The following is a 27,789-nucleotide window of genomic DNA, read 5'->3' on the forward strand; positions in this document are numbered from 1 at the left end:
ATATATATATATATATATATATATATATTTATGTATATGTGTATATATATATATATATATATACCAGGAGGAGGTGTTGAATGACCCAAATGTATCTGTGCCATTGTTCTCTTGTTTCAGTTTTACTACCAAATTGACTTCAAAACAAATTACTTCAGTTCCTGTATGAACTCGAAGTAAATGTGCGGATATAATGGCAAGCCTCCAAAGTTGTGAGAATCAAAATGAGTCCGTGTATCTTTAAAAAATACTAATCACGTTGTTGTTTGGGTTTATCGCGGCGTCACTTCCGGGGGAAAGCTTTGCCTCCTACTTTTTTTTTTAGTTGGGACCTGGGAGAGGAAAATCTCGCTAGGGTCGTGGGGCGGAATAAAATAGCAAGCAGAGTTCGAACGCTTAAAATGCTTCATGTTGCTCTTCGGTCGTCTAAAATGCAAGTGGGCGTGCTTTCCCACTGGATTTAACGCAGGCGATTCGGTAAGTATCCCTCGCTTCTTCATTCGAACCCTTCTCGGCATTCACAAGTGTCTCCCACAGCCGGACAAGTGTATCTTACGTCCAGCCAAAGAAAGCACCAGGCGGCGCTTGTTTTAAGTCACCGTACAGTCAAGTAGAAATGGTACGCCCGCAGTACAATTGCAGGCATGTTTACGGCTTGGCTAGTGCTTGAAATCAAGCGCACACCTGTTGCTTCGCTTCCTACAGGTACTTTTCACCCCCTGGCTGAGCTAATACAGCAGTGACGGTTCGTTTCTCTGTGTTCTTCATTTAAATGAAATATCTGATTTAATCAAAAGCCATAACCTAAATAGCAGCAACTTAATTGCCTTGCCCGCGACTGACTTTTAGTGTCATTGCCCCCCTTTTTTCCCCCGAAACGTCGTCATTTTCTGAGCATCATTTGACGTGGATCAATTTTTGGCCATAAATGCTTCTTTAAGGACCATGATAGTTAGATGTAAATCTTTTAATTATCCGTCAAGTAGTGAAGCACTACACTATCAGTGACATACAGTATATAGATAATATACTGTATGTTCCTGTATGTGTTAACGTCATAGTCCAAATTTTAAACACATTCTAAATACACTTTACTAATCCATATAAAGTAGTTAACCATTGTACTTTCAGTAAAATTTATACATAAACAGTTGGCCATCTAGGTACACCGATGTCACTTTACACATTATACATCATTTCATGTACTTTTCATCATCATAGCCTATGTTATAAACACTTTTGTGTGATACAGGTGGTGTAGTGTGACCCTCCATCACTCCCAGCATGCTGAGTTTCCTGCGCAGGACATTGGGGCGACGCTCCATCCGCAAACATGCTGAAAAAACGCGGCTACGGGAGGCCCAGCGTGCTACAACGCACATCCCAGCTGCTGGAGATGCCAAGTCCATCATCACTTGCCGAGTCTCCTTGTTGGACGGGACCGATGTCAGCGTCGACCTGCCGGTAAGAGCAATCCTAATGAGGTCAATTGATGTCAAAAATGGAGTGAAAAGCAGTATAAAACTACAAATTTGAATACTACGCCAATGTAATAAGCCATTTAAGTGAATACCTGTCAAAGATATATAATGTGTGCAATGGACAACTACTGATAACTACATGTTTGTGCAGCTTCTGCTTTCAGATCCTCTAAGTAGGAGAATGATTATGTTTACGTCAGGGAAAACCTGTTAATATTGATAATATTTCATTTATCTCGCGTGTGGTTTGTCTGAGGCTGTGGCTTTAAGGCAGGTGTGAATAAAGTTTATTGACTGGTGTGTGATTGAAGCGCAACACGAATCTTCATCTCTCTGAGCTCAGTTACTCACAAAGTTATGATGGTTTTATTTTTAAAATTGAAAACTTAAATACACACAATTGAACCGCTACCGTGAGCTTTTTTTAAATGCTCTGAAACATACTTTATAATTTATCATACTGTACATCGAGATGATGAATGTATCTTTGATTTTTATTTTATTTTTTTAAATTGTGTGAATGTGGCTCATTGAAAATTAAAAGTACAGTAGTTGTATTAGTGGGAATTTTACACTGGTGACGGCGATGTTGTTGTGTCAGTAGCACAGCCTCTTGAAGCTTATTCACATGTGGGTGTGCACACTTCAGTAGCTGATCACCTGTAATTCCATGATCCTCTCTGGACAACACGCTTAATCACATGACCGCATCACATGACATGCCCGGCTCCTCACTCTTGACTGTTCTTTGAAATGAGAGGTTTTCCTTGTTTCCCCTTTTGTCCCCCTCAATTCACAACAAAGGTTTTCTTCCTCCCTGCCGCAGGCTTCTTCTATTATTCACTGATTGCTTTCCAAACTTTGACCCACAATTAAGCTGGGAGAGGAAAAAAAATCAATTATGCCATTAGTGCTGCTATCGCGCATTGTATTGATAATGAGATTGATTAGCAACATTTGTGAAGACGATTGTGTACCTTTTCATATTTATGACAGTATAGTGTTGCGTTGATATTTGCATTCCCCTAACGTACATTATGCCTTGAAACGTAAACGTGCAGTGTATGCTTATTAACTTTGCATTGTTATTAGATCATACCTTCCATTGGCATTAAATGTGTGTAGTAATTGACATCTTTTTGCACCAGTAGACTGATTTTCAAAACTTTGTGATATTTCCAGGTACATTTTAAAATTTGGAATGTAATAGGAAGTAAGTTTATTTTGTTCAGGAATTCAAATGAAAAAGTGATTAAAATATTAATCAAACACAGACCGGCAGGCCACCTCGGCCTAATTTTGATTTTAAGAAGAATTTTCATGATGTAATACTCTTAATTTCTTCATCATTATTTTATTGTTATCTGTAAGCAATCATCATCCAAAGAATTTTGTCACCCTCTGTGTAATCTCGCTTTTTAATTTGAACTATTGAAGCAAATGATGCTTTCCCTCAATATTCTCATTTGTTGAGATGCACCTGTAGGGATTAATTTCATGAGCGGGTTACACACTAAATTGCTAACCAGTCAGTCAAAGTAGTGACCTGTATGGCTGTATTCACACTCTTAAGGTTTGGATTATTTGGTCATGTCAGGAATGTATCATCTGAAACCTGCCTGGTGCATATCAAAAGAGTGAACCGAGACCAGTTGTAGAATTAGTCAAGGAGCTGCAGCAGGGCTATATGATGGAGCAAAAAAAAAAAAATATATATATATATATATATATATATATACACATACTATTTTATTCGTATTTATTTATTTATTTTTTAAAATCATTTAGCCATTTCACCAAAATATGTCTTTACTTGAAAGTGGTCTGTGGTGCAAAAAAGTTTGGGAACCACTGTACTGTCACTGCACTGAAAAATACCGTCATCAGTTAATTGCTTTCGACTGGACTTTCAATTACTTTACAGTCAAATAAAGAATATATATATTTTTTAATTTGTTCAACCCTACTTCATTGTTTTAGTTCACACTTAATGGCTGGACAGACACTCCAGAGACCCAGCTATTTGTATACTAGCAATTATAACGTAAAGTTTCCATTCTACCATCCCCTTTAAGTAGGTTTAGTGTCGAACTATTCAAGTTACCCTCTTCATGATCCTTATTATTGTAGATGTATACATTTCCTCACGTTGACTACACTAAAGTCCCGTCTGGGTAGAACAAGCACACGATATACAAAACGCAATTCAGACAAAATAACATGTGTGCGGGTAGGTTTTCTCGCACCAGTCCCCCTCTGCGCCTCGCAGGGCAAACCGTTTCATAATGCCATGCCTGCTTTATTTTTCATCCAAATATTTGTAGCAGGAATCCCAAAACGTAGTTGCATTAGAACCTGAAAGGTCTACTGAAATCCGATTCACGTCATTAGTTAAGCTCCAATTTGCTTCTTCTTCATAGGCAAAATAACCTTTTCACATTACTGACTTTTGTCCTATTAATACTGGTGCCTTAATGACACGGCGATATTAATAGGTGAGAACAATAAGCCACTCTTTTCAACACTCTTCACTTTTATGATAAATGAGAAGAGGGCTTTGCTGATTCACTTGCATCTCGTGGCTAACCAGTTGGCGGTTAGCGTGTGTGGCTAATATCGGCAGTCAATCCAACTGCCTGTTTGTGTCGTGCCATGCCATCTCAAATGAGTTGTCTTGACCTGCCAAAAGCATATCGGCAAACTATGATGTCTGACATATTTGAAAGATACGAATATTGTACTATTTGCACCCAGTAACTGTTTACGATCGGTTATTTTTCACTGAATTGCATACTTTTGAGATGTGCATCACCAGTAGACTGGAGCCCGATTTATAGTCATGCAAATTAGTTTGTATTTCCTCATTTTAGTTGGATTGTCGGTTCATTGACTGAACATCTGCGCATATCTTTTTCAGATAATATGTACCCTTCTTACTCAGTGGTTGAGACACATTTGTGTGATCACATGCCGAGAGACCGCAAAAGAACAAAACAAAAAATTTGAATCACTGTAACAAAGCATGGCACACATGCTCACACACAAACACGCATGGACAATGAGGCCTTTGTACGCTGTCTCTCTCCCTCCGGAGGGTACTCCAGGGGTACGCTATGCCTGCTCAGAGATGCCAACTAGTATGGGGCCTGCACACTATTAGCGGTGTGTGCGGGAACAAACTTTTGTCACTGATGATGGGTCATGTCCTTAAATTTATTACATAGTTGTATCCAGGGCAGTTGGGAAAAAAATACAAGTAGGATTTACTGTACAGTTAATGCATGAAAAAAGGGGTGCTTACAAAACGCTATAGCTGCAACAGTGATTTTATGACATGACAGATTTTTTTTTTCTTCTTCGCAAAGCACAAAGACCAAAATGGTCACAAAACGTCAGGTGATCACATGGTGTGTTCAGCTTCCCCACTTCCCTCAGCTCCATGGTGTCTGGGGCACTTAAACCCCCATTGCCATGGCAACACTGTCACCATGCCTCAAGTTGAGGTTTGGGAGACAAATGTGCCTGGGTGTGTGTGTGTGTGTGTGTGTGTGTGTGTGTGTGTGTGTGTGTGTGTGTGTGTGTGTGTGTGTGTGTGTGTGTGTGTGTGCGTGCGTGTCTGAATGTGAGGGAGAGATCTTCCAGTCCAAGGCAGAACACAGGCAGTAACTGGTACAGCCTTTCTGGAAACAGCAACTCCTATTCAGGCTATTTAGAAGATTTACTCATACCGATACTCAGTGAAAATACACAAACTAAAACACAGTAATCACAAAAGGAACATGAAACAAAGACACATCGCAATTTTTGTGCTCGTGTTGCTTGTTTACAATACGTCGGTTCTCCAATCAAGAAGCTATTCAGCACTGAGAAAACCTAACTGCTCTTTTCTTTTCTTTTCGTGGGTACTCTCATTAGAAAAAAGCCAAAGGTGAGGAGCTGTTTGACCAGATCATGTATCATCTAGACATAGTAGAAAAGGACTACTTTGGACTACGCTTCATGGACTCTGCACAAGTTCCGGTGAGACAGATTTTCTTTTGAGCAGTTCCCAGGTGATTTAATACCATGTCTGTGATATCCTTTCCTCTGAAATAGAATCCGCATGTATTTAGTGCATGGACTGGTGCTTGAAGAACACGAATAATTAGATTTCAAAAAAAAAAAAAAAAGCTGAAGCAAAATCAATGACTCAAAGCTTCACAGTAAACCTTTTCCACATGGACTAATGTTACTGCTGACACATGCACCACTGCATGTACAATAATTCGCCATGATGCTGGTGAGCCAGGAGGAAGCGGTGCGTAAAAGATAAAGAAGACAATAAAGTGCAATGCAAAATGTAACTCAACACAAAGTATTGATATTTACTGAATTAATGTAGCCTACCACCGCTCGTTACAATTTATTGGATTGTTCTGAAAGACATGCACTCATGCACTTTCAATTGTTTTCCTAGACAAACAATTTAAAAAAAAACAAAAAACTTCAAAGCAAATTCATACTCAAGCTGCTATGTCTACGACCGAGGACCAGGCACTCATTTAACTGGCTAGCGTTTAGCCATTTAACAGCCAGCCGCTAACCTGAGCTCACAACAGTCAACTCTCTACTCTCATTTGCTGACTCCCACGTCACGCTAACACAAATCATTGCCTGTAACAAAACTTTGTGCACCTCTGCTTAACCTGCATGAATATGCAAACTCACCCCACTGTTACAGATGAACGTATGGACACATTTTGAGAAACGGACAGATAAAATAATTTTTTTTTGGTCACCTCAGGCATTCCGCTCAATTATTTGTATGCAAGCAATCACAAGTATGTTTTCCATAGAATGTCCTGTTTCACATTTTGCTGTTTGGAATCCACCGGAAAAATCAAACTGACATCAACATCTCGTCGTCATTGGCTCGACTAAAAGGATTGGTTCTGGCACTCTTGTCGGCTTAGAGAGTCTGCTGGTGCTCGGACTAAGACTTTCAGTTCTTGGTGCGCACCAATGCCCTGCGAACGCCGTAAAAACTGACGCTGGGGAAGATTTAGCAGAGAGGAAGGGCACATTATTGAGGGCTGGAGGTAGTCTGTGAAAAGTGGGAGAGAATGCTACAAGGAGGAATGCGGGGGAGAAAATGCCACGGTGCTCCGAGTTCCACGCTCGTTCACTCACTACCACGTGCTCAATCACAATCACAATCACCAGCTTTTGCTCTCCTGACTTCCTTCATGTCTCATCGAGCCTGCATGTCTCTCGTAGAACAAAGCTCTGGGTCAAGTTTAAGATATACATTCTCTTGCTACTTCATTAGTTACGTGTGCACAATCTCATAAGATACATTAGAACTTGTGAAGTCAGCAAGTATGTACTGCACAGTACCTTTTGTTATGTGGAACATTGTTGAATGGATTGTGCTTTTTTGTTTCTGTTTCAGCACTGGCTTGACGTTACAAAAAGTATAAAAAAGCAAGTGAAAAGTAAGTACAGGGGGCCCTCTTTTCCCTTTTTCCTTAACGTCGAAAGTTACTTTTTTTCTTCACGCTTTTATGAGCAAGAGCAGAAAATGTTTTTATGGGAATAACAAATCTGCGGGCGCATTATGCATCTGGTTTTGCTGTTTCATTTCATATTTCCCTGATGGTACCTTGGGTCTTATTATGTGCAGTAAACAATTCTCATGCTTGACAACTTTGACATCCTGCTGTAATTTCACATCTTTTAGTTGGCCCGCCATACTGCCTTCACATGAGAGTTAAGTTCTACTCCTCCGAGCCAAACAACCTGCACGAGGAGCTTACCAGGTGAGCTAACATATAAACTAGAACTATTCGAATTGAACGAAAACGCCTTATGAACAAAGGTTCTGATTTTAAGTTCTTTTTGAATCGGTTGTCATAAACAATTTGTTAGATAAGCACAATTTGAATGTGAGAAAAGGGCTATTGTGCCTCCTCTGACTGCGAGTCGTGCACTGTCCTTTGTTCCGTTGTTTTTGCCATCCTTCATGTGAATGAGTCACTCTAAAAGCATTGTTTCAGCCTCAGACACTTTGAGTGCAGTCATCTGACTTTCTGGCTAATCTTGTTGAAGTGATAGAGCCAGACGTTGCTCGTCGTTACGTTGGCTTGCTAGAACAGTCATGTGACAAGTATTTTTTGATGACCCAAAATAGATGGGCCAAGCAATAGATACATAAATAAATACAAGTAAAAAGTATGTTGCATTACAACTACGCAGACGAGCGCAATTTATCTGTTACTTAAGTATTTGTAACTGACTAGACCTAGCTTGTTACTACCCACCCCTGCTTGTAACCTAAAAAATGAATCATCACCATGTTTCACAAGTGAAGTTTGTTTTTCTCCCAGATACCTTTTTGTGTTGCAGTTGAAACAAGATATCCTCAGTGGAAAGTAAGTCATTTTCCTGCATCTACGTCAGGGGTGTCAAACTCGATTCACATTGTGGGCCACATACGGCCTCGGTAGATGTCAAGTGGGCCGGACCATTAAAATTATACCATACTCTGCTATAAATAACCAAAATATCATGTCTTTCCTTTGTTCTGATCAAAACAGTGTGTCCCCTTGCGGATACTCCATGAATTGCACCTTATTAAAAATATTCATTCCGTGTCTTTTATGCATTTTTTTCACTTTTAAGTTATCCTGCGGGCCTGATCGAACCTCCTTGGGGGGGCCGGTTCCGGCCCGCGGGACGCATGTTTGACACCCCTGATCTACATTAAGGCATAAAGATATTTTCTCCTTCCTCTGACTGTGAAGTTTTATCTGGATAATTGCTTTTGGCTCATTTTTCTGCATCTTACCAAACCTGTCGACAATTTCAGGCTAGAATGCCCATTTGAGACAGCAGTGGAATTGGCTGCCTTCTCGCTACAGGGTAAGTCAGCTAAGCGGGAGTAAAAAAATGGTTTGGTCCATCAGCATCTTATGTGGTTTAGGCTTTTAGACACAAAAGCCATTGTTTACTACTTCCAGTAGGATGATGTTGGCCCACATTCCATCTTGCTTTTTCACAGAGGTTAAATCTTTTCACCCTTCTGCATGTCGTCTAAAGATTGTTACTAATCCGGTTGGTATTTTCAAACTGGAGAGCCTTTAAAAAAATCAACTTATGTGTCATTTCGAAAGTGCTCTTGCCAAGGCCGACCTGACGGCACAATGCATTTTCAAGTGGAGCACTGCTGGCTCTTTATGTGACTGGCCCAGTGTTGTGTAAGTCACCAAATCCCCCTTTTTTTGTGACATGGTCAGGAAAATACAGAAATTATCATGTTTTGGTTAGTTTTCAAAAGCTTTATGTTCTCCCTGTAACTTACTTTTTGCAATTGCAATTAAGATTTCACCTCCAACATTTACAATGTAAGGTTGACATTGTATTCTAACTTCGCAATATTGACTTGATTGGTTACAATTACATTTTTTAGGACACATCTATCCACACACTCACAGTGAATGTTTTTAACGTCACATGACCAAATTCAGAAAACAGGCAAGCCATGGTCATTACGTGTGCTCTTAGGCGTTGTGATGTCATTTTCAGTTGACAGCAAGTGGCAAAATGGCTGCCACCTGAGATGGCTCAAAACAGATGGATTTTGCTGCTTAATTCATATTGTACAAATGGAATACTAAGCAGAATGCATTTTTAGACTCGTGGTGCCTGCCACATACAACATATTGTAAAGGAAATTTTTGCCTCGAGTTCCCCTTTGACTCGGCCTTTCACTTGTGTGTATGAAGTTGATGCCAAACTAGACTGATGCTGCGATTGTGGTTTCCCATTGCTTAGAGCCACCTGAGCAAACAGAACTTGATTAACGGTTTCTAAATTGACTTGTTTGCGTTTTCGCTGCCTTTGCCAGATCAATGCACACCAGAAACCATAAGGTTCTGATCTTCTAGTAATGTTTTACTGACATTTTTCTCGTCTCATCTTGCTACAGAAGGCAGCGTGCACACAGATTCTGTAGAATCTCATTTGTCAAATGTATTAGTGTGGAGAAGGGCACAAAATAACTTCCAAGGTAGTAAATATACCATGGGACTTATTGAAGTCATCAAGTGGAGAAAATATGCCAACAACGGTGGCATTACCATGAACTGGATGTCAATTTAAAATTGTTAAAAAGACGACAGTGATGGTGCCAAGAGACGGAGTGCAGCATTGAAGTTGTTTCAGGCAAGCACTAAATGTTTCGTACATGTCACAGCATTGTCCTGCCCTCTTCATATGTCTGTGCTGTGGGGTAGGGTGACAAGACAGAGGCCTCATCTCATAAAGAAAAACACACTTCAGACAAACATGTTTGGGGAAAATGTGTTATATCCAATGAAACCAACGTGAACCTTCTGGCCCTAATTCTAAAAGACATCTTAAGACTAAAACAACACCATACCCACAGTGGTGGCAGCATCATGCTCAGCTGAAATGGAGGCTTTAGGTGGAGGAATGACTTCTGGAGCAGCTCAACCTTAGTTGTGGTTATTCAGAGGCACTTTAACTGGTGGTAGGTGCGTGCTGACTCATTTGATATTGAGTTTACGTGATTGGTAAATTCTGAACACATCCTCATTCCCATTTATACGGGGGTGTGCATACTTGTTCAATCACACTAAATGCTTTGTTTTTATTTTCCCCTCTCAACGAGTGGTTGAAATTATTCATCTTGGTCCTCTTCGTTAACATCACAAAAACTGTTATTTATTTATTTTTTATATCCACTCTATTGTTCAGTGTTTTGTGGAACTTTGTAACCAACACGCACGCGTGCACACACGTGCTCACACACACACTTCCATAGTCATTGTAGGGTAAATGCCAGCTCATTAGTGCTCCATCCTCTTCAGTGGCCTCCTATTCCAGCACCTTCTCTGTCTTTGCTTTTTCTCCCCTGTTGAGCTTCCTCCTTTTCGTAATCTCTTTAAAGAAAAATTATTTTTTTTCCTCCCCCCACTATCTATACGCTAAGCCTTCACTCACTGTCAGGGAAGCACTTCCAAGATTCAAAGATTAATCAACATCCTTTCTTCCACAACAGATAATAAGCTTTAATTGCACTTTGTCTTACTCTGAACGCACTTCATTGTTTATCGTCTCATGATTTCTTCTCAAATCGGTGCTCAACTGTCTTATTGAAGTTCACAATACTCCCGCAGTGCTTTTAATTTGTGAATGGAACGACCTGTACAGTACATGCCTGGTAGGTTTAGTCGTTTCCTTGGTTCTCAATGTTTCTGGGATGGTTTGGCTGAGACTGACATTGACCATTGTGTGATTTTGTTTGTGACACTAACTAAAGTATAAACTTCCTCAAGCACATCTTTTAAAGTTTTGAAAATGTTAATCAAGTGGAATGTTAGCGCCTTTGTACGATATGTGGCCCCTTTCTTATCAACTGATGACCAAAAATCTTGCCAGTTTGTGTGTATTTTTATTTTGTATTTTTTTACAAACATTCACTCATAAGAAAAACAAGATTATCATGTTTTTATTTTTTTCTTCCACAGCGGAACTAGGTGATTGTGACCCACTAGAACACAGTCTGGATCTTGTATCAGAATTCAGATTTATCCCCGAACAGACTGAGGATGTGGAACTGGCTATATACAACATGTGGAAGGAGTGCAGGTTGGTTTGTTTTTCACGACAGAACTACCGCATTTGACTGTTTTTCATTCTGCACACAGTGTAGACTAGCTGTTTTTTTCTGGAGCTAATACATCATTCTGATTTTATTTTATTTATTTATTTTTTACACCTTCAGAGGTCAAACACCGGCACAGGCTGAGATCAACTACTTGAATAAAGCAAAATGGCTGGAAATGTATGGTGTGGACATGCATATGGTTCAGGTAAGTGACACACTAACACACACACACACACACACACACACACACACACACACACACACACACACACACACACACACACACACACACACACACACACACTTTTCATCAATAGAATGAAATTACTTCCCACTGGTGAAAGCATTTATCGCGATTCATAGTCAACGACTTGCTGCAGGTCATGAATATGTTTGGCCAGTTCAAATTGTGTGTTTTCAAATTCATTGAAGATCTGAACACGGACAAAATTTTGTTCTTCAATTGTATTGATTTTTATGTATTGTGTTGGGATACTTTTGGATGTACGCGTTTGTAATTTTAATTTGCTGTTGAGATGTGTTGTCCAAAAGGTGTCAGTAATGCTGTAAATTCTCCTCTCCTCTTTCAATGCACAGGCACGAGATGGTAATGAGTACAGTCTGGGTTTGACACCCACTGGTGTTTTGGTGTTTGAGGGACAAACCAAGATTGGCCTCTTTTTCTGGTATGCTTGACTACGAGCCAATTTGTTGTCCTATTTAAATGCCTCGGATGTGATCTACCTATTTTTTTTTTTTTGTTCTGTCTTGAGTATTGTGTTTGTGTGTTCCTGTTTGTAGGCCAAAGATCACTCGCCTGGATTTCAAAAAGAGCAAGCTGACTCTGGTGGTTGTGGAGGATGATGACCAGGTGAACTTGCACGCCGTCAAATAATTATTTGCCAAAAAAGAAAAAGCGGTAAAAGGCGTAGAGGGAGCAAGAAGGCGCAAAGTGTAGCATGTGGAATGGTACTTATGTGTGTGCGCGTTCGTGTGTGTGTGTGTTTGCAGCAGCTATCAGACTGCAATGATTGGGGAGCAATTCGCTCACTTTATTGATATTAATCTATATTTCTCTTCAGATTTCAGCGAAGTGTGCTCCGCAGTTTTCATTTGCTCTTGAATTCTGCAATATCAATCTCACATACTGCACCAAATTATAATCGTTCTACTGTCAACACTTGGTCGTTTCATATTCAGGGCCATATGGAATAATACTTTTTACATCTTATCGGTGGCTAATATTGTTCCTCAAATAGGCATTGCTCTTTAAAAGCACATAAGTCTGTTGGCAGTTGCTTCACAGGAAAAATACAGAGCTTTGTTTCCTAATAAAAGAAGAATAATGTAGTGTTCCTTAGGCCCCCTGTCCCAAAATAAAAATGAAAGTGGACTTGTTGGGTTGCCCAGAGGCAAGTGTATATGTGGGAGCAGCAGAGCTTGTTCATGTCCATCCTGGAGGTCCGTGTGGGAGGTTAATAAAGAAGCCTCCTCTCTGGTATTTCTGGTATGCATTATCCACGCTCCCCACCACCACACACACATACACTGTACACACAGCTCTGGCCCTCTTGCTCGGCTCCCTCCTGACAGTTAAATAATGTATCATTTCCTGGTCGGTTCATGTATTTACTCAAGCTTAGATACTTCATCATCATACATATGACACACAGTAGTATAACTTCGGCGGTGACACTCATAAGTGTAAAGGCTGGCTGGCAATTGTCTCTGGAGATGCGAATTTATACTTGAGTATAAAGAGTAAATCCTGTCATCATCTCTGCAACACTGGTCATGTCTTATTGTATAACATATAACTACTGTGTCTGGGTTATCTGCAGGTAGATGTTTATTTCTTGGTATAATTCTTAGAATTCTTTAACAAAGACCTCCTTCACACCAGAGAATGCAACTGTAATCATGTCTTGAGCTGAACAAAGCGAATGGCTTCTTCCGAAAGTAAAGTGTGCAATTTGACCCAGAAGTCAATGAAGTGCTGATAAGGTTGAGTAATGAATGCGTGGCCTCTTTTATCAGTCAGACAGTAAATATGCAACTCAATGCAGAGTGCACGGTGACTTACCCTCATTTAAATCGATGCAGCTAGCAAACAAAATGCTATGTAATGTTTTATGTATGTTATTGTTTACGTCCATGTTGCCACTACCTGCCTTCCCTTTACTTGCAATTTGGGAATCTGCATGGGGATTTCTTTTTCATTTGTTCATTTTGTGTAAACGGAGACAATGACTATATGTTACTTGAAACATACAGTCAAAAAAATGGAATTTGGCACTTGGATGTGCAGGGTAAATCCAATAGCATGGCCCATTTGGTTGTTGGTGCTGATAATCTTCATCTTCGTTATCACTGAAATGTAATCCATCCTCTGTAGGGCAAAGAGCAGGAGCACACCTTTGTCTTCAGAATGGACCACCCGAAGGCCTGTAAGCACCTCTGGAAGTGTGCTGTGGAACATCATGCCTTTTTCCGGCTGAGAGGGCCAGTACAAAAGAACTCTGCACGCTCCGGCTTCATCCGCATGGGATCACGCTTCAGATACAGGTAACACGCTGTGCACAAGTTTCCATGGGTTTTTCCAAAACAGACTTGCAAGTTCAGTGCCTGTAAATTGTCATTTCCAATTCACACTACCAAAAGACCACTGAACTGTTGCTGTTTGAACAATCCACCTTGATTTATTTGTATGCCATAAAAAATAAATAAATAAATAAATAAATAAAAAATCGAAATGCTCACATTGGTAGAGACGGTTGACAACGAACAGTGTCATCTTACTGGCAGTGTGGCAGTGTACTGGGCGTGTGTGTGTGTGTGTGTTAGACAGTTATCGCTCAAATGCTTTCAGAGTTCAACCGGGGTCATTTGTGTATCTATGACAATGAACTGTTTTCAGAAAACTGTATTCTTGTTTGAGTTTGACGATTGAGCCTAAGTGGACAGTTGCACTTTTATGCTCTGCTAAGTTAAAATGTGTTTTTTCTGTGACCAGTGGAAACACAGAGTACCAGACAACAAAGTCCAATAAAGCCCGCCGCTCAGCCTCCTTTGAGAGGCGGCCTAGTCGACGCTACTCTAGAAGAACAATGCACAACAGAGGTGAGTGCCACAATCAAGTGCTGTGTATGTAGACCAGTGAACAATGTATCAAATTTGTAGACCAGTGAACACAACAAGTGTGTACCCACACTTAACTGAGCAAGACTCAATTGCACTCAAACACGGTCAACGTTATAAGCGCAGTGGTAGTTAGAAGTTAACATGTCCTCATCGTGGGTAGAAATGTCAACATGGGACTGTTAATGATTGACAGTATTTGAACTGCTGTTTTTCTAAGATGGAATGACTGTACAGTTGGCATCTTCAATTATTTTTGAAAAAAAGATTGCATGTTCAAGTTTTAATTTACGATTCAGGATTTCTGAATTATACATTCAGTCTCATTCTTTCACCTGCATCACCTAAAGAGAAAAATTGTGGATTTATACCCGCGGGGAAAGTCATTTGAAGTCACTACTATGTCACAGATTCCAAGATAATCAATTCAAACAAGTGTTGTTCCCAAAACTCTTCTTTAACCCCTTAAACATGAGTAGATTGCTTGAGAGACAGCCCCAGCCAGGAACCAAATTGATTTAGATGAATTGCTTGTTAACTGCTATGAAAAGTGTCTGGTTGAGGTAAGAATTTTTCACCAAACATTAATGTACATTTGTTTAAATTTATTTGTCATTTTTATCCTGTGTGGATTGAAAGGGGAAGTTAAGCCCCCAATGTTCTTGACAATAATAAGTTCTATGCAGCTCTATTGGTCGTTACCTGAGCCCTAAGCAACTGTGATGTCTATTTCAGTTGACAGAAAGTGGCACTTCCCGAGATGGCGAGAAACGGATGTATTTTGCTGCTTAACTTGATATTAATCAGAATGCCATATTTAGATTAGTGGGGGGGGGGGCGTATAGAACATGTTACTATAAAAAAATGTTGGGGTTGACTTGCCCTTTAAGAAAAAAAAAATCTTGTTTTTCTTGTTTTCCGTTACCCTGCATCACTTTCAGACTTCACCTGGACACAAGGTTTACCATATTTTCTGTTTGTTTTGCAGGACCCTTCCATCCTCAGGAGTGAGTGCTCTATCTTTTTAAACATTGTGATTGTGACCAAAATTGAAGAATTAGCTGTTATAATTGTGCTAATTTGTGTATTCATTGCTGTTTTTTCAATCATCGTTAACTTTCAGTGGGAAAAGCATGAATGTATCCTAAAATATACCGTACATTTTGCCATCATTTACTCAGAGTAGTGACTCACATTGAGTCACATTGTCAGGCCTGATTATAACTCAAGTCACATTTTTGTTTCAGAATTTACATGTGGGCTGAAGACATGACGTCACCTACATAAGCTATTTAAGTAGTTGTTGAGTCAGACTTCTTGTGACTTAAATATCATTAGAGTTATTGGGTTTTGATAACTCCACACTGCAACAGTTTGTGATCTAATTGGCCACTGTAGTATGTAAATGCTAAATATGGTTAGGTTTAGGATTGTAGTTCATGTGAGCTAATATAGCCATCTAGTCATCTCGCCTTGAAATGATCCTCATGATATCTTTGAAGTTCTTTAGTGGTTGAAGAGGTTGTAAATATTGGAGATGGATCTCAAGGGTCGGCTGAATTATTTATGTAGATTGGAATGTAAATGTGTCTCTTTGCTCAGGGTTCTTTCATCGGGCAATGGAGTCAACTCCAGCAAAGACAAGCATGTGAGGGTTGCAACTTCATTTTTTCAAATCACTCGATTGTTCATGCAAAATCAAACCAGCACTTTTGAAAATATGTTTTTGTTGCACCACCTCATTAGGTTTCTGCCAGTCGAGGCGCCTGGTCGGGTGCACCGGTTGTGAACGTTGCGCCTGCTTCTGTTTGTGGTCCGTTGGAAATAGAGCCTCTTCCCAGAAGTCCTGGAGGGGAAAAGAGAAGGTGGGTTCTCTTTTTTTTTGTTGTTGCAAAGCTGGCTTGAGTGAACCTGTCCAAGGGCTGTACCTTCGAGGGCCGAAAGACACAACAAGAGAGGCAAAAAGTTTCTGCTTGTCTGTCTTTATTTATTTTAACGAATACAAAACAGGTGAACGGTGTGCGTGTGCCAAAGCAGTGATTGGGCAGGTGAAGGGCCGCAGGGTGTTGGTATGTTGTGTAGTCTCCATGCTGCAAGTCACTTCTGTGATCTGGAGAGCAAGACAGTAGGACCATGCAGATTTTCTTGCATGCCGTTATTGTTTTGTATTAAACTGTATTTGCACTGAATGTTTAAAGGTGAACCCAAAATGTTCTTTACACTAATGTTCAATGCAGCCCTACTAGTCTAAACATTGTGATTAATATTGCATTTGTGGAAAATGAGTTACGCAGGAAAATCCAGCCATTTTTTGCCATCTTAGAGGGCGGCCATTTTGGCACGTTCTTGCAACTGAAAATGACATCACAGTTGCTCAGGGCTCCCTCAGGTAATGATCAATCACGGCTCACTTGTTTTCTGAAGCCGAGCCATGATTGGTTGTTACCTGAGGCCTAGCAACCGTGGTACCATTTTCAGTGGACGGCAAGTGGCAAAAGGGCCATCCCCTGAGATGGACAAAAACAGGTGGATTTTATTGCTTTGCTCACATTCCACATATACAATATTAATCAGAATGTCGATTTTAGAGTAGTAGGCTTGCATATAACTTCTTACTGTAAAAAAAAAAAAACAAAACATTTGGCTTGACTTCCCCTTTAAGTTTCCCATTTCAGATAGATACAAATCTAAGACGTGTCGGGCGTCTGCCAACGCAATGGGCATCTTCATTTTAAAATATATCGCGATTCATATTGAGTTATCTGAAACTATCCCGGCTGACTTTGGGGAGTATGCGGGGTGCACCCTGAAACTGCTTGCCAGTCTTTGTAGGAAATGCCACATTGAGACTACTGACAAGGTCAATAAGAAACTCATTGCATCATGTCCTCTTGAGCTGGAACCTATCCAATCGAATTGTATTGTTCCACTTAAAAATCGTACCATCATTGAATCTTATCACACCCCATGTATGGAGATACAGTACATATCGAATCATCTTTGATTGGAGACATGCACAGCCATACTTGACATGTACATGGATATCAAATTGTGCACTTGGACCTGCAGTGTCAAGTGTCGTCTGCATTTTTGTGATCTGTGAAGCTGGTATTTCCGAAAGCAAGCAAATGCATGTGTTCCCTTGTTTGTTCCAGTATTTACATGTACTGAGGAAAGGCCTGTTGGAAGGTCAGGTAGGTATGATGGCATATTGAGCTTCTTCTTTTTTTTCGTGGCTGCGACTCTCATTATAATCAATTAGTAGCTGCATTGCGTGGGGGCTTTTAATGATTTTTTTTTTTTTTTTTTTTTACCTTTGAAAAATGTCTCTCTAAAGGTGGAATTGTCTCTTTTGATTTGCTGCTTGTATTCTTTTGATTAGCATGTAATGGTAACCCATTAACTGCAGGTGACTCTTGGTGCTTCATGGGAGACTTTTTCTCTTGCCATCAATTAAATGACTAGAAACAGCCACTGCCATATTGTCAATGGATAACGACAGTGTGCATATCACGATATGCGATGACGCTTCAGAGAATATTTTCCATTCAAGGAATCTGCTGCTTCCTATTAACCGGCTGTCGCTCTCTTGGGATGAGTTATATGCAACGCTGACACACATGACATATGATTTCCTTCTCCTTTATCCCATTTTCATTGTTTTCTATTGCTTCCTGTCCAATGTTATATCCATCTACACGCCATTACCTCACCTCTCATTATTCCCTTCCTGTGCGCCCCCTCCCATTTATCCTTGTCACCCACCTCCCACCTCAATCTCCTCAGGTGTCCTCTCCCCTGCATCCTACTCGTTCATATCTCATCAAAGCTCTTAACACGGAGCCTGGCAGAACTGAGCAACAGACAGCCATCTCACCGTGGCATGAATTGGACGGCGCGCTCATGCCTCAGCAGTGATTTAGACATAAATAATGCGGCAGAGAATGTGCCTCACGCCCATGATTGCATGTATGCCTTGAAGTTAGAAATGGAAACATTTCACATAGCGTTTGAGGTTTTTTGTTGTTGTTTTCTTTAATGTGGTAAACTCCCTAAAGTGGCCATCATATCTTATACCTCATTTGACTGTTGTTTCCTCAGCTAGAGGTTCACCGGCTGCCTTACTCCTGACTGAGTTAATATTTTTGTATTCATTTTGAAGTCTCATTCTGAATACTCAGAATCAGTTCATATATTCAGACATTTTTCTTCAAACTTTCCATAAGCCCCAAATTTCAAAAGTGCATGACAGACTAAAATATTACACGCTTATATCTACTTTCACTATGTTAAAGGTCTCATGTTGTTGTTGTTTTTTTTCCCCCCCCGCATAACCTTTGATGTCCTTTACTGGGTTTGGAGGTTAATTTGGATTTGAATTGCCAAGGATACCCTTTTGAAAGCTACCGGTATTCTAATTGGTCCAAAACGCCTGGCAGATGAGACAGCTGGATTTCTCATTAATGTTTGATATGTAATTAAGTTGTGTTGTGATTGGCTCCATCTTCTCCTTCATTTGAATGTGGAAAATTTGTAGCACGCTATATTTCTCAAGGGTTACGACAGCGTGAGTGTGAATAATCAGAGGCTCAAACTTTTACTGAGTTGGTTCGCATTAAAATAGAAACAAGAGCTGGAGACAAGTACTTACCGGATATGTCAACTATCTCCCTGACTGCTCTCCAGGCCTGCTCTTTTTTTTCGTATGGTCCTGGTCTTTGGAGCAGGAGTTACTGTATCTAAAGGCTCCATGTGCCTCCTGCCTACAAACAACAACGATCTTTTAACCGCAGGGCATCATAGACTGTATTTTTTCAATGCCAATTGGCTGTCATGACGCAGCTTGACACGAATTCCTGTTGGACGCTTGTTTACTTGAATAATGAGAAGTGTACTGAGGTCACGACATCACCAAATTCTCATCTGCTCATTTTCCATTCCTCTTGCCTTTTTCATCGGCTATTGCATGTAATTGACAAACAGTATTGATGTCCGATTTAAACCATATCACAGACAGATTTATTTTGAGCCGTGTTATGGATTAGAAGGTGGTTGGTAGAAATTGGATTTTGACGGCATGGGACCTTTAACATTAGGAGACATTCAGTTGTATTACAAATGAAATAATTGAGAGATTTATGAAGTCCATGATTTTGTTTTTGTTTTTTGCCACATACTCGAACATCCTTTCATTCCACCCCAAATTGTCAAAATTGTCCATAGGTGTGTTTATGTGATCATAATGTAAGTTGTGTCTTTTGAAAATACTGTGACAGTTTAGAAACTAGCTTGTCACCTTGGTGAACAACAAAACAGGTTTGTAATTTCCTGAATCTGTCTTGTCTGGTACGTCTGCACCCTTTCTGTAGGGCTTTCTTGATGCAAAGAATGTGTTTACTTATTTGTTTGTTTGTTTGGTTTTTCTCAAAACAATGTGTGACTGACATATCTGACTTTTCCAATCACCTTTGTGATTTGAAGTGAGATTTTTCTTTTTTGCATATGGTCTGTGCCTTCTTCAAAACATTTTTACAAGCCTTTCTCAGATGAATTTGTGAAATCAAATGTTTTGGATTTCGGAGGCTTCTGAAAGTTGAAACGTTGCCGCTTCCTGAAATGTTACCCTCTTAGTTGCTTACACATATCGGCATGCTTTGCATGATTAACAAATATCATAGTGGCATGACTGATTTTATGAGGTGGATAAATTGATCACTGTGAATTAAACAGATTGGGTGTTTCTAGTCTTATCCACTTGCGTCTTTTCCTTGACCCAGGTGATGAAAAGAAATACATAGTCAGGTTTTTCCTGTCTCATTTTTCCGTGATCGCTCAACTGATCTGGTATCAGTGTCAATCTGTCACCTTGGTGAACAACAATACAGGTTCAGGTTGAGAATGTACTAAGCACATAGGTCACAAAATATGATGTTCTTCACCAAAAATGATGTACTGGTATCCAGATACTCGTTTAATTAATATGTTCCTTGTGAAATCTGAAGTCAATATCTGAAGTCTCTTTTAGTCCCGCTATCAGCTGGGTACCAAAATGTTTGAAGACTTTTTTACCTGCACTTTTTTTTTTTGGACTTAAACCCTCATTCAATTAACCATGTACTTAAATGCATATTCATATCTCCAACCTGATTACTGTAATTAAATATAGTCCATTTACACCTACCTTATGACAGAAGATCGTTGCCGTCCTAGCAGACTTCAAGAAGAAAATTTAACTAGCATAATTTATTTGCAAAACTTCTAAATGTGATTGTATTCTTTAATCTCCAGTTTATTTAAAGTTGCTGTTGTTGTAGTTGTTGTGAATGTTGATTTTCTCTTAAAACACACTAATACAACTGATTTGTGAAAAATTGATTGTATCTGTATTGTTGCCTAGTTAAAAGTGAATACTTACAACTATGACCAGAGGTGTTTATCCTTCTGAATAACGTGCATATGATATATTTAAAGAGAATAAAAACTGTTACTCTTTGACATGTCATGACCACGTCACCGTGTATTTGATTCTTTCTGCTTATTTAAAAACATCTTAAGTTATAACACACCATGAATTTGTTTGCATTTTTTTTTTTTTTTTTTTTTTTTTGCGGATATCGCTGGTAAGTTGTATGAAAGCTGAATCACGATTTTGCTTTTGGCTGTATTCAAGTTAACAAGTACCAATTTATTGCACGTTTTGTGCTTTCAAAGGGCTTCATGTTTCATTCTTACTATTTCTCCCTCCTCCCATCTGCTTTGTCTGTAGTTTGCCCCTGGCTGATGACCTGATCGAGACGTGCATCGATGACGTCCTAAGGACTCCTGCACCTCTCGCCGCTCCCACCGCGAAGGCTATTGAGGACGCGGGTCCAAGTATGGTCTATTCCCCTTCTGGTGCCACTGGCGAAGAATTACTCAGCCTCACCGGTCAGTCAATGCAGAAGCTAGCAAACATACTGTTAAAAATAATATACAAAGCACGCAAACTTCAATGGATTGTATTGGATTCACTGTATTAGACCATCTAAATGAGAAATGATTAAGCGTCACTAGACTTGAGTTTACATACCATAATGTGATGACCTCATCTGCACTGTTCAGCTTTATGGAGACATGGCTGAAGGCTACAGGGTTGGCCGTGGGTGAAAAAATGTCACTTCTTAGGTCAATAATGTGGAGACGAATTATTTCTGGTTCATACTTGTCAGTATTGTTTCATTTGAGTGCGTAGCAGTTGGCTGTACAATTTAATGTTGATTGTCCGCCCATGAAGAAACAGCAGCGCGTCTGAAGCAGCTCGAGTTGGAGAGCAGTCCGCGTTTGACCAGGAATAATGTCAACATCAATATGGTCATGAATAATCAGGTGGGTGATGATTCTTGGAAGTAGTTCCGTTATCTTAAGCATAGAAAGCAGAAAATTAATTGAAATCAATGATTATCTCTGTCTTTCTCTTTTTGTTTCCAACTCTTTCGCTTTCTTTTTCCTACTACCCAACCGACATCCAAAGGAGGACATTGTGAAGCTCAGAGAGAAATGCTGTCTGAACAGTGCAGGAAGTAGTCCTGTTGTCACACCACTGCGAACCCCAGGAGACCTGAAGAGTAACATCCTCAAAGCGCAAGCTGAGGCCACAACGCTCAAGGTGAAAAAGAAATAATAGTCACTGGGAGAAAAATCCAGCCATTTGAGCCTAATCAAGATTAATTTTAGGACAAGTACAGTCTACCCTGGACAGGTCGTCGGCCAGTCACAGGGCACATATGTATACTGTTCTTTCTTTTTTTTTTTTCTTTCATTTGTTTTCTGTCTGTTCCATAGGTTGGTTTGGAGGAACATGTCACAATGATGGGAGATAAGAACTGCAATCTGCAGGAAACCTCCTTCAGGTGTGAAAGGCCTTGATTGAATTTTTTGTGAGCTGTTTTCCGACAGTGTATTTTCTCATTAGCACGCTTACATTGGACAATGCTTGATTACCTCCAAATAATCTCTCCCGCATCGTGCATCTTAATCTCTCCATATCCATACCAATGGACAATGCATTATCTCAGCCAATTCCGATATTCTTTTCATTTACGCTTTGAATATGTATGAGGATCATTTGCATTTCAAACACTGCATTACCAGTTTTTTTATCCGTCTCAACAAGGCTCAAATCGCAAATGTTTTCAGAGCATGAAAATAAGTTATTGTGTAACATTTCTATTTCTTTGAGTTGTAACGGACACGTATTATGCAATTGTTTTCACAAGTTAAAACAATTCCCAGATATCGTCATCACTAAACAGTTATAGAAAACATTACACACTCAGATTTGGGCTCATTGAAATAAGGCCGTTTTAAGGAGCCTATCATGCCAGTGAGTGACTCTATGCACCGTTCCTTATACTGCTCGGCTAATGGCAAGTCAGACTTGTATTACCTTGATAACCGAAGCTGAGCCTGAGGGTTGCTACTTGAACGTCCTATGAGGATTTGGAAAGTGTATTTACTTGTGAATGGGCACATCACGAAACACAAATACATCCCATCTCATCGTTGAGAACTTCACCAAGCAGTCAATTATGTGCCGGGTTCCAGTTAACACTCTCTTGTCATGGGCAGAGAAACTTGACGTCAGATGATGTAAATTAATTGGAAGTGCAGAATGACATGCTCACAGTCACGTTTTCAGAATTGGTAAAGTTGTATAACTGTAACCCAACCTCGCTTGAAGACAGCTTTATTCGACTCAGTCCTATATCTGTAATGTTGTGCCAGAAACGAAGAGGAGGGTATCTAATGGGTCCCATCTGTTGCCAGGTTGAAGTCACGCACCAGCCGAATGGGCAGTAACTCATCTCTGTCTGTTAGCAGTCGCCCTGACATACAAGACTCATGGGAGCTGCTCAAGTCTTCTTCGATGGTGTCATCAGCAGGCACCAGGTTAGTGACTGTCTTTGACCGGTGAAGTACAGAAGAGGTTGATTAGCCTCCTTAAAATAATCTGTGAAAAATGTTTTTGGGGAAAAAAAATCAGGCTGTTACAGGCCAGCAGGCCACTCTCAAGTTTTGCGGACATCTGTGTCCATCTGTCTGATTGGGTGTGTTAAGTCACATGAGCAGAGTTCTGCCTGGATACTGTGGGCATCCTTGCTCCAGAGACTTTACAGTTGGTTGACACTACAGACAGACATGTTGTCGCTTGAGTGGACAATTCACAAGGCTGATATGTCTGCAGGCCCACTGATGCAGAAAATGCTCAGATAGTCTTCCTAATGTTTGTCTAGTGGAAAAAATACTTAGCGTTTTGTGTGTGTGTGTCGTGTGTGCGTTTTGTGTGTGTGTGTGTGTGTGTGTGTGTGTGTGTGTGTGTGTGTGTGTGTGTGTGTGTGTGTGTGTGTGTGTATTTTAAAGAAGAGCCAATGGTTCGTGAAAATATCGAGACAAAAAGACATTTTACCCCAAGGATGTTTTCTCATTGCATTTTTCATTTCTCCTCTTCATCAGTGCTGAGAGGTTAGCTGAAGATTTAAACCCTCTTCCACTCAAGTTGCCCTCAGATCCCGTTGTTGAAGGCACCACACTCAAGGTAATTCATCCATCGGCTTTTCGAGACTGTCCCCTGCCCCATGAGAGCGCAGCGTTATGTGGAATTCAGTCATTTGTACAAGTCTTGTGTGTGTGTGTGCGTGCGTGCGTGCGTGCGTGCGTGCGTGCGTGTGTGTGTGTGTCCTCATCAGCCCAGTGCAGCTTTTGTCTGATTTAAGTGTCTTCATGTTACATTACAGGTTAAGGGAGAGGAAGTTGATGTTCCAAACACGACCCCACCTCTGCCTGATAATTTGATTGACTTCACTGACCCAATCCCTACTGTAAGTTTTTTTTTTTTCCAGAACAATTATTACTGTGATAATTGATGTATGTGCTTATGGGAGAAGGCCACAGTTCCCATGCAAGTACAGAGAAGTTGCAAACTGCACACAGGAAGGGCGAAACACATTTAAGCCCAGATGAGCACTAACCACTGGGCTCCCCCTTAACCAAAAGGACATCTGAACCTTATCTTCAAACAACTTCTTCTGTGTGTGATGTTCTTTTGAACTCATATCCAGGCCTCTGATGCTATCACTGGATCATAGTTTCATAGGACTGGCTTTAACATGCCACCTCGAGGGATCTCCAAAAGCAGTCCAGGGGAGACCTTCTCCAAGGACTCACTTCTGTGAATTATTGGAAGAGCAAAAGGATAAGAGGAGGAAAATAATATCCTGTGTTGAAATTCTTTCTGATCCTCCCACAAAACAGTTGCAAAAAGAAACGCTTAGATCAGAGGTTGCTTGGAAGTCCTAAATTAATATCTGGATTACATTATGTATGCTCTTGAAATATAGCATCCACTATTTATGTACCATATCAAGAAATTGTATTAGGTTATGAATTCCAATTAGATGTGGACAAATTCATGATGAACCTCCATCCATCTGTTTTGCATAATATGTCTCCTAATTAGGGACCGAGCTGACTTTGGATGAAAGGCAGGGTACACCCAGACAATCGCAGGGCACACATGGATGAACAAGCATTCACATTGACTCCTATGAGTAACTGAGGAAAATGTTGTCTTTTGAACCTAGTGTGTATGTTTTTGGAATGTGGAAAGGTGTGCCTGAAGAAAATGCAGCTACGGAAGGTCGCAAATAAGATTCCAGCGCGGAACTGTGAGGCAAATATGCTGTCCACGAGCTCACTGTGCCGCCCTTGAGGCATAAAAATACATAAAGCGCTGAATATGAAATACTGGACTGGTTATCAGATGTTAGCAGGAAACACCCCCCCCCCCCCAAAGATATTTTATGAAGCAGTAGATTTCCAGCCGGGAACGATGAACCCTTTTCTCCTGAAACTTTCTTCACTCGAGGCTTGTTGGTTAAACTCTGAAGGGGGTGAGGTTCATTTCCCATGCTAACTATGTAGCCAGAATCTTCTTCCTCATGCTTGGACTGTCCAGACGGCAATGCAATTGTAGTCACGCATCATCAGATGCGTGTTTGCAGAATATCAATACAGTATTTGATATTTGTTCCTAAACAGAGAAAGAGTTTGTTGTTGTTGTTTTCCAGTTGCCCCCTGTGCAGTCACCAAAAGCTTCTATCACCCCTCGCTGGATCATTCCTACAGCTGCTGTGAGCAAACATAATTTTTCTTTTTTCTCCTGTCTGCCAATTAGGTGCGCTTCTTGTTTGTCCAAATTGTCTTTTAGAACGCTTTGACTTGTTGGATGACTTGTTAGATGCTGACCGCCTTCCTTCTCCCTTCCCCCACCCCACGATCCCCTTCTAATGCAGCCTCCTGGTATCTTTACTAACGGCCTGCTCGACCTTGAGCCCCCTACTAAGGTCGATGCTCTTCCCCCCGCGGATGGGGGTGCGGCTCTCACCTCAGCCCTCCCTTATGCCGCTCACACATTTCACAGCAACTCAGTGAGGTAAAGTCAAGTCTTTTCAGATCGGCACAAACCATATTTGCTGAGCTATTTTTTTTTTAAGGGCGCTTTTTGATCCGTTGCTGCCCCCTGTTGACGCAGCTGGAATTTGATTCACATGAGACGATTTCTGCTATCATTTATTTAACATTTCTCTACCATTTCAAAGCATTCCAAAACTCAAAAGATTCATTCAATATTCACAATTTTCCAACAATTCAAATCATCCAGATAAAAAATGTTGCAACAAATGGAGAAAATTGGTGAATGCACCTCAAATTTGCAATTTATCAATGATTTACAACCATTTGTAGCTTTAAAAAGGTTTTGAATAATTTCATTAAATTAAATCCCAAATATAACATATTATATGACTATAACTGAACATTTTTAATTTTATTTTTTTTATTCACTTTTTTTTTTTATGTCCATAACATCCAAATTATTTCTCACACTCCTAGTTTGACTGACTGATTAAAAAATGTTTCCCAACGCTGAAGTCCACACCGTGCAACTCAAATTTATCAGTACTTTAGCTTTAATTTGTTTCATATACAAGCCTGTAACTAAGGCCGAACAAAGAACCAAATTCAAATCCACATTGCGGTGTTGTAGAATGCGATTTTGTAGTTGCAAAGGCTGCAATTTGGGGGTTGGAGTGGTGGTGGAGAAACCCTTTTGCTTTGTTCTAGTTGCCCAGTAGGCTTGATATCTATAGATGCGCATACACGGATATGTATATTTATGCTTTTTTTAAGTGTTCTGTTTTTCTATTTGTGTGTTTGACAGTTTTTTTCTCCCTTAAAGTGCGTTGCATAAAGTGCACTGTGGCTCTCCTTGCCCACAGCACCTTCATTGCAGCCCCCCTCCCACCCTACTTGAGCGGCAACGTAAAAAAAAATCAACCAGGCCATTGCCCAACTCATTAATTAGTATTTGCATTTTTACCAATTCATCAAGTAATTGATCCCTTTTAGTTTTGAGGGATGAATGCCTTGAATGTGTATCTTTGAGTAAAAAAATATATATATATTTTGTTCCCCTTGCAGCATTATGGGTCAGCAGGCAGCCTCGGAGGAAGGAGTCACACCGAGAGGTCTCTTGACCACTGAGCTCTAACAGCCACAAAGGAGCTGGGCCAGCAACACAGCATGCAGTTTCAAGTAACAACACACTCACATTAACAAACTATCAGACTGGATTAGGAGAAAAAGTATTTTCATCATAACCTCACATAAGGCTTAGTTTGAGCTTAAAAAAACAAAACACTGTAGTCCATCATCCAAGTAACGATTGGTTCCATCCATTTTGATCCTGACAAGCATCAAACAGTCTTTTTTTTTTTGTGACATTTTTATTTTCATGTAATGCATTCCACTGGACTGAAATTGCACTGACTGTTGGAGTATACGTTGGACTGTAAATGGAAGAAAGACAATCAGCATGTTATTTGAAGCGAGAACAACTGGACTTTTTTGATATCTGGAATAGGATTCTATACATTCCTTGAGCTGCCATTTGGATTTTTTTTTTTCAAGTGTCACTGGATTACTTTTGCGCTACTGGAGCATTTGACACGGGCATGGATGAGGATCATGCTTACAGATTTTTTTTTTTTATATAACTTTTTTTGGTTTTTTTTTTTTTTTTAATATGCTGTATCACACTGTTTTTACATCGTGGTATCAACATTGCGCTCTCGTTTGACCCTGAATGATTAACCCAACCAACCCAATAATGTGAGGTTTTATTGTTTTGACTGAATGTGATACTGTCCATGATTTCCCCTTGGATTTCCATTTTTTTGTTGTCAATTAATTCTTTATTTTATTTTTCTTAATTGAGGAATGTAATTTGTCAGTCGCGTTGAGCTGTAAAATGCCAACCCTGCTCTCCGGAGGACATGTTGGAGTTTCACAGAGCAAATTGCAGATATGCGGGAACATGTAGTTGGGAAAAAAAAATTGTGCTATATTACTGTCTCAATTTGAGACTGTTCTACATTTCTCCAAAAATAATAATATTCAAGAGAC

The 27,789-nt window shown here is 40.1% G+C and overlaps 1 protein-coding gene across 4 annotated transcripts; it reads left to right on the top strand.

The window, feature by feature from the left end:
• Nucleotides 1–300: 300 nt before the first annotated feature.
• epb41l5 (erythrocyte membrane protein band 4.1 like 5) lies at nucleotides 301–27,789 on the top strand. 4 transcript variants are annotated; one of them, XM_019882469.1, is made up of 26 exons: nucleotides 301–477; nucleotides 1,253–1,464; nucleotides 5,397–5,501; nucleotides 6,913–6,955; nucleotides 7,201–7,279; nucleotides 7,847–7,891; nucleotides 8,329–8,381; nucleotides 11,012–11,132; nucleotides 11,269–11,356; nucleotides 11,749–11,837; nucleotides 11,953–12,022; nucleotides 13,547–13,716; nucleotides 14,165–14,271; nucleotides 15,278–15,296; nucleotides 15,892–15,939; nucleotides 16,044–16,154; nucleotides 21,056–21,216; nucleotides 21,563–21,654; nucleotides 21,800–21,934; nucleotides 22,111–22,178; nucleotides 23,095–23,217; nucleotides 23,782–23,863; nucleotides 24,063–24,146; nucleotides 25,395–25,457; nucleotides 25,620–25,759; nucleotides 26,806–27,789. In XM_019882469.1, the coding sequence occupies exons 2-26, from the start codon at nucleotides 1,285–1,287 to the stop codon at nucleotides 26,873–26,875; spliced, it is 2,346 nt and encodes a 781-aa protein (XP_019738028.1). In that variant the 5' UTR covers nucleotides 301–477; nucleotides 1,253–1,284; the 3' UTR covers nucleotides 26,876–27,789. The 4 variants fall into 4 exon arrangements, with proteins under 4 accessions (XP_019738028.1, XP_019738027.1, XP_019738029.1 ...); XM_019882468.1 differs by having other exon boundaries at nucleotides 15,892–15,937; nucleotides 16,036–16,154; XM_019882470.1 differs by having other exon boundaries at nucleotides 15,892–15,937; nucleotides 16,036–16,154; nucleotides 23,146–23,217.

Source organism: Hippocampus comes, unplaced genomic scaffold, assembly GCF_001891065.2.
Source record: "Hippocampus comes isolate QL1 unplaced genomic scaffold, H_comes_QL1_v1.1 scaffold111, whole genome shotgun sequence".
In the NCBI taxonomy this organism is placed as follows: Eukaryota; Metazoa; Chordata; class Actinopteri; order Syngnathiformes; family Syngnathidae; genus Hippocampus; species Hippocampus comes.